This window comes from Canis lupus, chromosome 37 (assembly GCF_011100685.1).
Source record: "Canis lupus familiaris isolate Mischka breed German Shepherd chromosome 37, alternate assembly UU_Cfam_GSD_1.0, whole genome shotgun sequence".
NCBI classification, from domain to species: Eukaryota; Metazoa; Chordata; class Mammalia; order Carnivora; family Canidae; genus Canis; species Canis lupus.
The window spans coordinates 11,006,673-11,021,346 of record NC_049258.1 but is presented as its reverse complement, the minus strand read 5'-3'; the positions used below and the strand labels follow the sequence as shown (position 1 = coordinate 11,021,346).

At 42.9% G+C, this 14,674-nt stretch overlaps 1 protein-coding gene across 8 annotated transcripts in view; it reads right to left on the bottom strand.

Annotated features, from left to right (window-relative positions):
• KIAA2012 (uncharacterized protein KIAA2012 homolog) overlaps positions 1 to 14,674 on the bottom strand; it is a 130,067-nt gene that overhangs the window by 58,213 nt on the left and 57,180 nt on the right. For all 8 annotated transcript variants that reach the window (XM_038585384.1, XM_038585386.1, XM_038585381.1 and 5 more), the window contains one exon: positions 3,913 to 4,050. In XM_038585384.1, the coding sequence (XP_038441312.1) occupies positions 3,913 to 4,050 (138 nt within the window). The remainder of the gene's footprint in view (positions 1 to 3,912; positions 4,051 to 14,674) is intronic.

Below are 14,674 nucleotides of genomic sequence, written 5' to 3'. Positions count from 1 at the left end.
CTGTACAGCAGAGATTGGCACACTCACCAGGAAGGAGGTAGGAAAATTAAGTAAAGCTCTAACATGTGAGGGGCCTGATCCTATGCAGGAATCAATGAATGTTTGTTCCTTTCTCCTTTATGAGTTGAATCTTTTGTAGGTATGAACATTCTTTTAAGTTATTATTTCATGTAATTCTTGCCTCACTGTTGAGAGGCAGGGATGGAGATGCCAGTATTACTATTTCCATTTTACTAAATAGGAAGCACAGTCCCAGAAGTGTTACAAGGTCACTCATTTGGGGTCTGCAGTGAGGCTTTATGGCAGATGGCTGAAAACACAGGCTCTGGAGCTAGGCTGTCTTTATCTTGTTTCTGTCACTTACTAACTGTAGGACATTTGGGGAGTTACTTAACCTCCCAATGCCTTCATTTTCTCATCTGTAAAATGGGATGTTACCTATTTCTTATATTTGTTTTGTGAATTAAACAAGTTCTTTTTTTGTTGTTGTTGAATTAAACAAGTTCTTGCATGTAAAATTTGGAACAGAGTCTGGCACAGAGTAAGTACTCAGTAATGTCAGCAATTATGATTATTTGTATTTCTTTCCATTCCCCTGTTCTGCCTCAATATTTTTATCTTCTACCCTCATCCCCTGAAATGTGCAACGCTTCCTACATGCACCAGGAAAAATGAATGAAATGCCCTGTGGATAGGCAGGAAATGCATGAATGACATGTGTAGAATGAGCTGGTTTCTATAAAGCTCTACATGCTGAAGACAGGACTTTCTTTTTTTTTCTTTCTTTTTTTAAGATTTTATTTATTCATGAGAGACACAGAGAAGCAGAGACACAGGCAGAGGAAGAGGCAGGCTCAAGGCAGGGAGCCCAAAGTGGGACTCGATCCCAGGTCTCCAGGATCAAGACCTGAGTTAAAGGCAGATGCTTAACCGCTGAGCCACCCAGGCGTCCCTGAAGACAGGAGTTTTCTCTGTTTGAATTCACCATCCTTTTCTACACAAGACCTGAGATTTGTCCTTTTCTACAATACTTAGGATTTCCTAAGAATCCAGGAGCTACCATGTCAAGAAGGGGAAGGTTTACCTAAGGAGATCTTTTAACACTGAACATTCCCAAGAAAAGGTGTCATCTTTTGGGCAAGGACAGTTTGGGAGTCAGAAAGCCTACTGTGTGCTCTGTGAGTCCTCTGTAGAAGCAGGCAAAATTACAATTTCTGTGAGTGTTGCACAGGGTGGACGGGAACGTGGGCCTTAGGGATGACAATGCCTTCCCCTCTATAACATGGCGCCAACATTGCTGAACAGAAAGTGTAACCCAAAAGCATTGTGGACACTAAATGAACAAAAAATTATTGTAAAATTCTACACTCTAAATTCTGTAATTTCTAGATGCTCCATAAATATACTTATCTCATTTCCATAGTAATTACCACCTTTGAACATACTATACATGTTGCCTAGGGCAGGACAAGGATCTTGGTCTCTTTTGTTTGCTGATGTATTTCAAATGCTCAGAGAGGGCCAGAGACACAGTAGGTAGTAGATGTTCACTAGGGATTGAATGAGTGAATAGTGATGATGTACATCTTATCCCATCCTGGGAAGTACCAACCATAATTCTTTAGGCCCTACGGGGAGAACTAAACTGATGCTAAGGAAAAAAAAAAAAGGTAGTTTCATTATTATAAGTATTTTGGACTGAATTGTGTTCCTCCAAAATTCATATATTGACCTCTACCACCAGTACCTCAGAACGTTATTGTATTTGGAGATACAATCCTTAAAAACTTAAAATGAGGGATCCCTGGGTGGCGCAGCAGTTTGGCGCCTGCCTTTGGCCCAGGGTGAGATCCTGGAGACCCAGGATTGAATCCCACGTCGGGCTCCCGATGCATGGAGCCTGCTTCTCCCTCTGCCTATGTCTCTGCCTCTCTCTCTCTCTGTGTGACTACCATAAATAAATAAAAATTAAAAAAAAAAAACAAAACTTAAAATGAGGTGAGCTCATCATCGGAGTGGGCTCTAATCCAATATGACTGGTGCCCTCATAAGAAGAGGTGATTAGGACATAGACACACACAGAGGGAAAACCATGTGAAGATATAGGGAGAAGATGGCCACCTATAAGCCAAGGAGAAAGGCCTCGGAGGAAACCAACTTTGCCAACTCCTAGGTCTCAGACCTATGGTTTCCAGAATTGTGAGAAAATAAATTTCTATTGTTTAAGCCACCTAGCCTGTGGTACTTTGTTTGGTGGCCCTAGCAAACTAATATAAATAACAAATTAATTAATTTGAGGGGTGCCTGAATGGCTCAGTCAGTTAAGCATCTGCCTTCAGCTCAGTTCATGATCCTGGAGTCCTGGGATTGAGCCCTGCATCAGGCTCCCTGCTCAGTGGGGAGTCTGCTTCTCCCTCTACCCCTCCCCCTGCTTCTTCTTTCCCTAATAAATAAATACAATCTTTGAAAAGAATAACTATTTTGAATACTTTTAATGATTTTTTTTTCCTGTCCAGAATCATTCTTTCTTACTGTGGTTATAAGGACCCTGTTTCTCCTTTTTGAGACATTCCCCCCACTCCACTTTTTGTCCCTGTAACTTCAGGTTGGGTCATTTAGTGTATTTCAATTTCCGGCCACAGTGATTCATTTGGGCATGGGCATGTGACCCAAGTTGGGCCAATGAGATTTAGTTCCAGAATAATCTAGAGAAGTCAGTGACCACCTTGCTACACGGGGAAAGAACCTATGTAAGAGAGGAAACAGAGGAAAACTGAGCCTAGCCATGGAGTGAGATAGATTTGGGGCAAATACATGACTCCTTATCAAAGCCCCACATTGCAGAGTGAGGATTGGAACAGCCCAGAGAAGATGTAACCTGAGAACTCTAGATTAGCTGACGTTAGGAGGGTGACCCTCATGACCTCCTAAATCTCTGACAGTTTACAGCATTGGATGGTGCCACCGTCATGAACCCTGCATGTATTTGGTTTCTTCTGTTTCCGTTTTTCCTAGTCACTTCTTATCAAGGGCCTGGGGTGTTGTTCTCTAGGGTAGTACAAAGAATTGGAGATCCTTCCATGGCAAACTTTGCTTTGTTCCTGATTAGTTTCTTTTACTCCCTGATCATTTATTTCCAGTTCGTTCAGCTCTTAGTGGGGCAAAGAATGGACAAGAAGAGGACCCTAAGCCAGAGGGCTGTTGGATAAGAAGAGGACCCTAAGCCAGAGGGCTGTTGGATAAGAAGAGGACCCTAAGCCAGAGGGCTGTTGGACAAGAAGAGGACCAATTTATGGGACATTCAGTGAACACCTTCCATGTGCCAGGCACTGTGTTAGATGCTGGGGCAGGAGAGACTATCGCAAAGCTGGAAAAATGACATTCCCCTCGCCCCACCACAGGAACTCTCAGTACCCTTAACTAGTTATGATGCTGAGCTTAGGAGAATAATGAACTCTTAGGAAACAGAAAATAAGGTCAGACATCCAAAGAAGATATGCAGTTGACTTGTAAATAGTTACCAAGAATCAGTCTTCTCCTTCAGTCAGAACACCAGCTCTACCCAGTCACAGTGATAAAACAGTAACAATTATTTTAGCTACTGTCAAGATAAAATGAATTATATTTGCTTGTTTTATGAGGTAGTTCAAGGTTATCCTTTCTCCTCTCTTTTCTCTGTCCCCCACCACCCAAACCAGACACCCAACTGATTTGTCCCCGATGGCTGGCTGTGATTACTGTCCTAATTTGTTCTTCCTTCATCTGCTACAAACTGCCTATTTTCTGTCCCTTCTGATAAAGCAGGAACTCTGAGGGACTTCTGAAGCTGTTTTTGTACCATGCAGAAATGTATTAACTGGAATGCCTGTGTATGTGTCTATAAAACCCCTCGTCTTCTCAGTGTGAGATCACCTTCAGGAACGGCGTCATGTCGATGTGCAGCTTGCGCGTGTAAAATTCTTTTCTGTTTGAACATATCAGCCCTTTATTTATACAACTTTGAGGCTCTCCTGTCTTCTGAGCTGCTGCCTCCAAGGACTGCTGGGCTCCCTGTGAAGAGAAGCAGAAAGCCCAACTTTCATAGGAATGATATACAGTGCGACAAGAGCTAGTCTAAATCCCCAAATATTTATAGAAAGTAATTTTTCATCGTTGGAACACTAGTCATAACACCTATTTTTACCATTGAAGACACAGGGGACCCAGATGTATAGAGGATAATCCAAGACTTATTAATTCATACCTGGGATCAGTATAATGGGAAAGGGGGAAAAAGGGCCTTCCTGTGTTTCAGGATTGTAATCATTTTATTTAATCTTCCCAACAACCCTGTTCTTGTTATTCCCATTTCACAGATGAGGAAATAGGGGCTCTGGGAGTTACTTAATGTAACTTGACCAAAGCCAAATAGTTGGTAAATGGCAGAGCTGAAATCACCATCTGCCCCAGGCTCCCCCACCCTCCACCTTTTAAAAAAGATTTTAATTATTTATTTGACAAAGGAAGAGAGAGAAAGAGAGCACAAGCAGGGAGAACAACAGGCAGAGAGAGAAGCTTACTCCCCCCGGAGCAGGAGTCCTATGCAGGGCTCCATTCCAGGACCCTGGAACCATGACTTGAGCTGAAGTCAGATGCTTAACCAACTGAGCCACCCAGGCGCCAACCCCCACCCCAGACTCCTTTTTTAATGAGAGCTTTTCAATGCTTCCACAAATGGTTATCAAATCTACCTTGCAGATAAAGTTATAGTAAAATTCCAGTTTATTTGCAAGCTTATTTGATGTGTTAGGAAGAATGATTTGAACAAATCTAGCAAGAGGGAAGGAAGAATGGAAGGCCCCAAGGTCTCTTCAATCTCTTGGGCTGTGTTCTCTTCCTGTTACCACAATATGCAAATTATGTCATGTTTCAGAGCACAACAAAGTTTGATCTGAAGTTGCTTTCTAGCCCATGCTCCATATTGCAACGTAGGCGATCTTTCTAAGATGCAAAGTAGACCACACCAGTCCTCTCCTCTGCTTAAAACATTAAAAGACCCTTGCCCTCAGTGTGATGGCTAACCTTGCCCTGCTTGCCTGGCCCTGGACTATCTCTTCTGCCTCATTCAGTCATTCAACAAATATTTACTGAGTCCCTTCTCTATGCCCAGTATGGCAGATACAGCACTGCAAGAAGCAGACAGAAGTCTCCACCCTCGTGAAAACTGTACATACATTCTATTGGGAGGGAAGAGATAACAAGGAAATGGAACATAAGTTATGTCTGCCAGTGATTCGTGATATGAAGAAAAATAAGGCAGTAAGGGGAGTAAGGAGTAGCTGGAGATGGGAGTTGAGGCTGCAATTTTAAGCAGGGTACTTGGGGAAGGCCCCATAAGAAAGTGATGTTTAAGCAAAGCTCTGAAGAAGGCCTGGGAAGGTTCTGTGGGGCTTCCTGTAGGAACTGTTTACCACACTGTGGGAATAGCAAGTGCAAAAAGCTACCACTAACACGGTCTTTCAGTTCCTGGAGCAATTCCCTTCCCTTTCCTGGGAACACATTCCTCTCCTTTAATTCCTCCTCAGCCTTCACGTCTGGCTCATCTGGGCCTTCCATGACGTCCCACAACATGGAGCACTTCTCCCATGGCCCACAATGATGCTCATGCTGTGCAGCCAACTTGCCTCCCCACTAGACGACAAGCTTCATGAGGGCAGGTACCATGATTGTGCCGTTCCCAGGTAATAGCAGTGTCTGGCACAGGGTCTGAAACAAATATACACTTGACAGGTATTTACTGAACGAAAGAGTAACAATCACATTGGGGCAAGCTACATGTTATGGCCCAATTCAGTTAAAATGGGGAAGGCCAGTGAAGGCGCTTTTACAGGATGTATTGACCTCCAGAAGCTAATCCTCTGCACAGCATTGGCTCCTCATTCCCAAAGAGGAAAGTTATTTGTTACTTTTCAGGGCTGATTTGCTGGGGTCACTAGTATGCCATGAGATCACCCTGGGTGTGGATTTGATCATTTCCATATTTTCTAGGAGACTAAATCTCTCTGGGCCATTATAAACTCCCTGTCCTACAACATTTATATTAAAGTATTAGTGATGAATTAACAGTTGGGTCCCCACAAACAGCCGTCATTTTGATGAACATCTCCACCCTTTTGAAGTGTGGCTAAAGACTTTTCTGGACAAACACATGTCCAATTTTTTGTCATTTCAGTCATTTTTCTGATTAGCTTCTCAGAGTGAGACAGCCTCTCCCTATTTCTAGATCAAATGAAAACATTCGGTCCAAGCTAGAATCATATGAAAAATTTGAAGCAGCTTTCTAGCTTCCAAAATCATGCATGAATCACTGGGTGCAATCATAGAAATCAGACAATACTGATTTGAGGGAAATTTCTCCATTATCTTCAAGAGAAGATTTTGTGTTAGCTCAGAGGACAAAAGCATAGTCACAGACAGTTCAAATGGCTAGAATTACTTTCTTATGTGGGGCTCAGATTGAAGAGTAGGGAGTTGCGAGGCTTCGAGAAGAGTCCCTCCAAGTCATCTGACCTGTAATCTTTTTTTTTTTTTTCTTAAGTAGGCTCCACATCCAGCGTGGAGCCCAATATGGGGCTTGAACTCATGACCCTGAGATCAATCCTGGGCTGAGATCAAGAATCGAATGCTTAACCAACTGAGCCACCCAGGTGCCCACGTGGCCTGTACATCTTTTGATAAAACAATTCTCTTAATTGTGTGGCTCATCTCCTTAACTTTAGAGGCCATGAATTCTCACTTGATGGAATGTCATCAGTGAAGGTTCTATAGTTACTGGAATTTTGTAAAGAACTGTTTTTACTTATTACTACATTCAAGTGTTCTAACAAATAAATGATAGTGAAAGGGGCTTTGGAGATGGGAGGCAAGAAAAGATTAACTATATAAAAAGGATTCTAGGAGGTAGTGAGAAGAGGAAAAAAAAAGTCAGAAAGTAAAAACCAGGCAAGAAAGCCATGTGTTGGGATGGGTTTTCATTTATTCATCAAGCTGGTATTTATTCAGTGATACTGTATGTGTCAGACATACACATACATAGCAGGATGATTTTAGATAGTGTTAAGTCTATGAAGAGAATGAAACAGTATAGGATGGAGGTTGGTGAGCAGGGGTGGGACTAGCCTTTGGGTGATGTGGGAAGATCTTTCTGAGATGAGCGGAGTGGAGAGCTAGGTGATAAGAAGAAGTCGACCATGGGAGGATCTATCTTTTGCACACAGTGTAGCCCATATCTGATTATTTAGAGGTAAAACCAGGCAGGAGTCCTCTGAAAAGGAAAGTGGAATTCCTGATTTCTAGGCCTGTTCTAACCAGCCCTCTGGGCTCCATCCCTGATCCTGCAAGGCACACTTCTGTTTTCTGGGTGGGACAGCAATCATAATTACACTTGCAACTCTTGGGCTATTTTGAGAGCAAAGAAGCAGAATAAATAGTAAACAGGAGTCAAAATAGCTGAAGATGCATAAAAGGGAAAAGAAAGCAGAAGGATAGATGGTGGAAGGGAAGGAAAATGGAGGAACTAGTTGAAAGCAGAGATGCCTAAAGCTTTTTTGTTTCTTTCCTGTGCAGACTTCATTGGACAAGATTACAAAACTGGTCAAAACCCACCTACACTGTAACTACTTTAATATTTTCATGTTCTGCTAAAAAACACCTGAGAGCCTTTCTTTTCAGTAAATGAAACAATAAAGATTAATGAGTTAATTTGGTAAAGCTGATTTGAATTGCACAGAAGGTGTTGCGTAAGTACTTGGCATTTAAAAAGTTATCTGACATTTAAAAGGAGATGGCTGTTAATGAATTCAAGAGCTAATCTTATACTCTGACAGAGAGAGCCATGGAAAATCCAGGATTATTATCTTGCTGTAAACATAATGTGATTCAGTTGAAAGCCAGAACAAAAGAGAGCTATGGGCTGTAATACAAATATCCACATGTGCACATATATAATGTAGTGAAACTTAGAGGATGTCCATTAAATAAATGCCATTTCCTTTCTTGCTCCTATAATATTTGAGCCACAAACTTAAAAAAAACCCTTCTCTCCAATAGTTTTTCCTCCTCCTTTCAACTTGTATATTTTGAAGAGTCACCACCATGGGTTGGCTCTACAGTCATTGGAATGACTTACCTTAAGAAGGAAAGCAGATTCTAAACTCAATCAGCTAGATCTCCACCCATGGGTCCCACAGAGCCACCAAAGATACAGATCTGTCCTGCAGGCATCTCTCAGACCCTCCTCTTTACTTCTCCCACTCCTTTCTAATTGGGGTTCCCCATCTCCCTAGCTGTGGCTTAATGGCTCCAAGAAGAGCTATTGTCCCTCATTAAGGAGGCTGCAACACTCTCGCTGTCTAACTGCCTCCCACGCAGCTCACAACTTCATTCTGCCTGAGAGAAAGCTGCCAAGAGTCTCTGGGAACCTGTGGGCAGGCTGAGCTGGAGGAAGAAAACAGAAGGAAGGAGGGCCTTTGTAGCCAAGATCTGAAATATGCTGGGGCACACACCCCATCATTATCTTAATGCATGGAGAGCAGGGTCGGGAGGCCTTTGCTGAAACCCTTATGTGGTCTATCAAGTTGTCACATCAAACCTCTGTGCACACAGGGCATTTGTCCCCTCCTGTGAGCAAACAAAAGGAAAAGAGCCAGGCTCTCCTCTGGATCACCAGGCCCCCCTCCTTGGCTGAGAGTCTGTCCCTCCACTTTCCTGGGGGTTGGGGAGACTCTGAATCCCAGCAGGAATGGAGAGATCTGAGAGATTTAGTCACAGGAGGTGGGGAGGGGTGAAGAGGGCTAGGATTCTGAGCTTCCCCCTCACCATGCGCCCTGCTGGGTAGGTGGGGACCAAATCCTGGAAAGAGCCACTCCTGCCAGGGCCATGGGCTGAAGGATCTGGCTAGTTCCCCAGTACTTGGCCTTCTCAGGCCCTGTTATTTCTTGCCCATGGAAGCCTGTGGAACTAAAAGTGGGCAGTAGGAATGGGGGCACAGTGGGAGCTGAGAGGAGAATGGAGCCCTGTAGTGCTCCCTATGACTGGGCTGCTTGGGGAGGGATCTGAGTGGACCATGGACTTCATATATGCTAACACTCAGGGTAACTGGGAGGGGACCCAGCCTGTTCAAGGTCAGACACCCTAGCTGGCCCGAGGTCCCCTTCTGAGACCTTGTCTCTGTCTAGGTTTCCCTGGCCTGGAGGAGCAGAAGACCTCTAGTCTTTAGGAGGCCAGAGAGAACACCAGGATCTCTATTCAATAAACTCGTCTGCCTGCATGGCCTCTTTCTGAGGAGAAAGGAGCCTAAACCATGGGCTCCTTCCACTCATCACAAGTGGGTCCAGTGGTCCATGTGCCTGTCACCTGGGTTCATCCTGTCCATCTCGGCCACCTAACATCCTGGCCCACTTTTTCTGTGCTAGAGGCAAAATTGGTGCTGGTGAGATGGGCTGAAGGGATGGATAGTTTGCGGAGGGGCTCTGCAAGGAGGCACAGCCAACAGATGGTTTGGTTGGAAGCCACGGAAGAGCCTTCTCACTTCCCTTCCTGGCACAGATTTTGGTCTCCATCCACTTTTTTATGCCTCAACTATACGAAAGGAGATTGTATATTCTCCTGAGGGTTTAACAAATTAGTCTAATAGCTAGCAAACTTAGATTAGGAAGAGAAACACTGCAAGCTCCAGTCTCAGCTTTAGGGACTTGTGCCACGTCATTAAGCTTTTTGTGCCTCAGTTTCCCTACCTATACAATGGGGCCAACCAACCGCACTGTTCCCCTCAGGGAGCATTTGAATAATGAAACCCAGCACATCTTAATTCCACAGGCTTCTACTATCTGGAAGTAAATCTTATCCGTGAGTTCTAATTGATATTGTCTTCAGTTTAATTAAGTGCTTTGTTGACACAACAGAATCATTGTTTATCTGGCTTAGCAGGAGCTGGAGGAGAAAAACTTTAAGCCAAAATAGTGATCTCTTTTGCCTCAGGGGAGGTAGAAACTAGCTTTTTCTGTGAGGGGGTGTCTGGCTGTCTTCAGGCTGGAACTTTGCCTGTGTTTGAGAAATGACGCATCCTATTTTAGGCTGGGAGATGAGAGGTGGTGGGGTGCAGGGTGGGAAATCTGAACAAGTCCCTACCTCCTTCTAATCCAACACTTTAACCCAAAACTGTGTGACTTCCTTGTTATTGCTGGGTCTGGTGTGACTTTTCCAAGCTGACAGCCAATCGAGAGACAGGGAAACTCAACTTGCAAAAGGATCCCACTGTAAAAGGTCATTTAAAATCAGTCGATTTTCACTACGAAAAGAAATGATACCCATGTTGCTTTGATTCCCACACTGGCCCATGAAAGTTTATCTAACTCATAATTTAGCTGGACTAAAAAGCTGAATTAGCCCTGGAAGTGCTGGGACAGCACAGGGCTCGAAGAAGAGAAACAAAGATCTCCTTTCCTTTTCCTTCCCTCCCACTCCCTTCCTTTGGGCCCTCTGGTCCTCTGGCCTCTAAGTTTTCCTGGGCAGCCCTGTGCTGGGGGATAGGGGTGGGCCCTGCTGGAAACAGGGCTTCTGGCTCCAAAATTCTCTGCCTCCCTCTGCCCTCCACCCCGTCCCAGGCTTTCAACCCTGTTTCCTTATGTGCAGGACAGAAAACAAGAAAAAAAAAAATTCACAATGAGATATGATAAACCCAAAGGAATCTCTAATAGGTAGAATTGTAAGCAGTGAAACAAAATCCAGACAGCATAGAGGATATTTGGTTGGGGGGATATCTGCGCTTGGGGGCTGCGGGGCGTGTGAGGGGGGAAGGGGAAAATGGTAGGTAGACTGGCTCACAGTCCTTTAAATTATTCCTGCTTTTCAAGCTTCTCCTTTTCCACATCTGACCTTTTAGATGGTATACAAGCTCCGAGTTCTGTTTTATAGTGGCTTTCAAGCAGAGAACAGGGGAATAGAATACTTTACTATTGTAATTTATTGGGATTGCTTAGTGACAAACATTGTGCTAATCCCTTTCCATATGTTATTTCATCCAATTCTTGTCATGACCTCATAAGGGACATATTATTATCCTTCATAGATCAGGAAATTGGGTCTCAGAGAGGTTAAATAACCTGCCTGAAACCACAGCAGCCAGTTGGGAAGAAGCTGGGATCTCAATGCAGCTTTGTGGGATTCCCAAACCAGCAGGCCTCTTTGTAAGTGCAGGTCACAGGCACTTACAAAGAGGGGTCTCTGTCTGTTGTGACATCTGCTTCCTCATCTGTAAAATGGGGATAATAACTGTACCTATTTCCTAGGGATATTGTAAAGATTAAGAGAGATAATAATCCTGCACACAATAAACCTCAAAAACACTGGCTGCTATTATTATTTAAAGAGACCCTTTCAAAAAAAAAAAAGAGACCCTCTCAAGATAATGGGGAGATAACTGTGGATATTTATAATATGATGGAGGTTCATTATACTATTCTATTTTTGCATGTATTTGAAATTTTCCATAATAAAAAGAAAAGAACAGAAATCAAGGAGGCACATCCTACGTCTGGTTGGAATCAGCGCCGATAACAGATCAATAAATACAGACTTCTTGGAATAAATGATAGAGTGAAAATTTAAAAAAATGAAAGCCTTGGTTTTGTAATTAAAAACAAACCCCTCTCAGTAAATTATTCTTAAATTGTCAATGGAGTTTTGGGCTGACAAAATAATGTGGGTGAGGTTGAACCAGAAGTTGAAGTTTGCTTAGATCTTCAAAAAACCTTTGAATCAAGCGCCACAATCAAAACTATTTAGAAAGCCAGGGAGGAAGAAAAAGGGAAATGAGTGGGGAGAGGGGAAGAGGAGAGAGAGGGGACCACCATGGAACCTGGGGAAATTCTGTGCCATGCCTTTGAAAATGAGAAATAAAAGGTGGGGAGCACAGCCTACTTCTCTGGATGGGGGGGGGGTGCAGACTGTTAATTCTCTTAGGAATCAGTAATACGCCCAATCTTACTTATCAGCCTCAAAAAGATCTCCAGGAAGGATGCCTAGTGACATCTCCTATCTGCACATGACCCAGGGAGTGTAACACCAAATTGTGCCAACCAACAGCAGGAAGTATCTAGATATTGTGTGAGTTGTTAGAGAAATGTCAGCTGAACTTCCATATCATTATCACTGGAAATAAAACAAGTGCAATCTCTACGATTTTAACAAATATTATTTGGAGGATTATAAGCTTTTCTACCCAGAACATGGTTCTTAATATCAACTGAAGATTAATTTGTCAATTTTTTCCCCAGTATCTACCATGTGCCAAGAACTGTGCTAAATACAGGAGATACAAAGGTGAATAAAGCAGAGGGAGTCTGCATTTAAGGATTAGTAGCTTGCTCTTTTAGATATCTGCCAAAAATTTCAACAGAAGGCAGGGTACGCCTCAGAAGGACACTGAAACAAAGGTTACCTTTGTACCCGTTTGTACAAAAACTTAGTGTGTCTACAGGTGGGTTTTTGTGTGGGTTTTTTTTTTTTTTGTCCTGCAAGAGGAAGGCTGAAAGGAGATATGAACACCATCTGTGAAACCACCAAGGAAACAGATGGGGTAAACATAGGTTTATTCAACCTAAATCCTAGTGTGCTAGAATTACAGGCTACTCTTTGAAATCCCAAAGAGGCACATTTTGGACACCTAAGATCAAATATGAATTCATGCTCTTAAAAACTCATGAAACCTGAACTTAAGAGATAATATAGGTTGAAATAGAAGTGATTTTGTGAAATGGGAAAAAGGAGACATAATTCCAGTTTAACAGGATTTTTAGGACACTACCAAAGTTCTAATCCCCACAAAGCAACAAAACGAAACTCAAGATAAAGCATGTGAGAAAGGATGTTTGCTTTCCTTAACAAAGGGAGAAAACTGACAATGTGAAAACTGGTGAGATAGTTTCTTTCTTATTTTAAACAAAGAGATGCAGTGATTCTTGGGAAATCTAATTAAGGTTTGAGTTTGTACTTTAACACTCTTTACTGACAACCTCTCTTCCCTGACAGCTCTATAAACCAGTGGACTAAGGACCCTTCTTGCTCCAAGCTTACATGGCTGGATCTGGGTGGACAAGAGAGTTTCATAGTTTGAGATATTAACTTTTCAGAAAAAGAGGCAAATTCATTGTCCTCCAAAGTCTAAGGTCAGAGGGATAAAACGCTGAAAAGGGATTGAGATCCTTTTTTTTTTTTTTTTAATCTTTATTTATTTATGATAGGCACACAGTGAGAGAGAGAGAGAGGCCGAGACACAGGCAGAGGGAGAAGCAGGCTCCATGTACCAGGAGCCTGACGTGGGATTTGATCCCCGGTCTCCAGGATCATGCCCTGGGCCAAAGGCAGGCACTAAACCGCTGCACCACCCAGGGATCCCAGGGTTGAGATCCTTAAAAGGAGAATTCTGGTGGCCCTGTCCAACAATTTGATAAAAACTTAATAATTTTATCTAACAGTAGTTAAAAGATAATGGCACTGTAGTGTTAACCTTTGTTTAACTTGCTTTATACGTGTTGACTGTGACTCCTAGATCATTTTAAGTCAGGCTTGAATAAAAGCAGTTTTCCGCTTGATTCATTTCTCCTTCTTATAGGCAGAATTTTGGAAGGAAAAAAAAAGCAGCGAAAAACAAGAAGACAAACTAAAAACAAAACTTCAACTCAACGAAGCTCTAATTTCAAATTAGCAAGACTGCACTTTTTTTGCATGCATTATTTGCAAGTTTTTTCCTCATAGATACATTTATTATATTTTTACATAGCTGCAGTTCTAGTTAACATCACTTTGATTTCCATGATTTCCACTTTTAAAATGTAATCTCAGCTGGGGGTTATTCCCCCCCCAATCCCCCAGGGGACATTTGGCAAGCTCTGGAGATATTTTTCATGGTCACAACTGGGGGGGGGGGGGGGGGGGGGGCTGTGCAACTGGCATCTTCCGGGTAAAGGCTAGGGACGCTGCTCAACATCCTGCAATGTATAGGAAAACTCCCCACGACCAAGAATATCTGGCACAAAATATTGATGGTGTGGGGGCTGAGAAACGAGGAGTATTAAATCACAGTTTCTGGACAGCTCGGGAGGCCCAGCGGTTTAGTGCCTCCTTCAGCCCAGGGCCTGATCCTGGAGCCCTGGGATGGAGTCCCATGTCGGGCTCCCTGCGTGGAGCCTGCTTCTCCCTCTGCCCGTGTCTCTGCCTCTCTCTCTCTGTGTCTCTCATGAATAAATAAATAAAATCTTAAAAAAAAAATCAGTTTCTAGTATGAACAAGCATCGTTTCTCAATGAATTAAACCTTTCATTGAGAGGGATAGGTCATAATTAAGTTAAATCATTTCTCTCATGTTGAACTATTAGGCTGTTTCCAATTTATCCTTATTATAGATAATGCTGCAGTGGACATCTTCAGTCACTTTTTTTTTTTCAGCTGGATTATTTCCTTAGAACGAATTCCTAGGAGTCAGAAATACTGAATAGATGAGTTGGAATATTTTTTCATGCTTCACAAGTAATATTGCCATTTTGCTTAACCACTGGATTAAACCAAATTACAACCCGCCAGAAGTGTGTAAGCGTTCCAGTTTCAGCAAAACAAAGGCACAACTGGGTGTCACCATT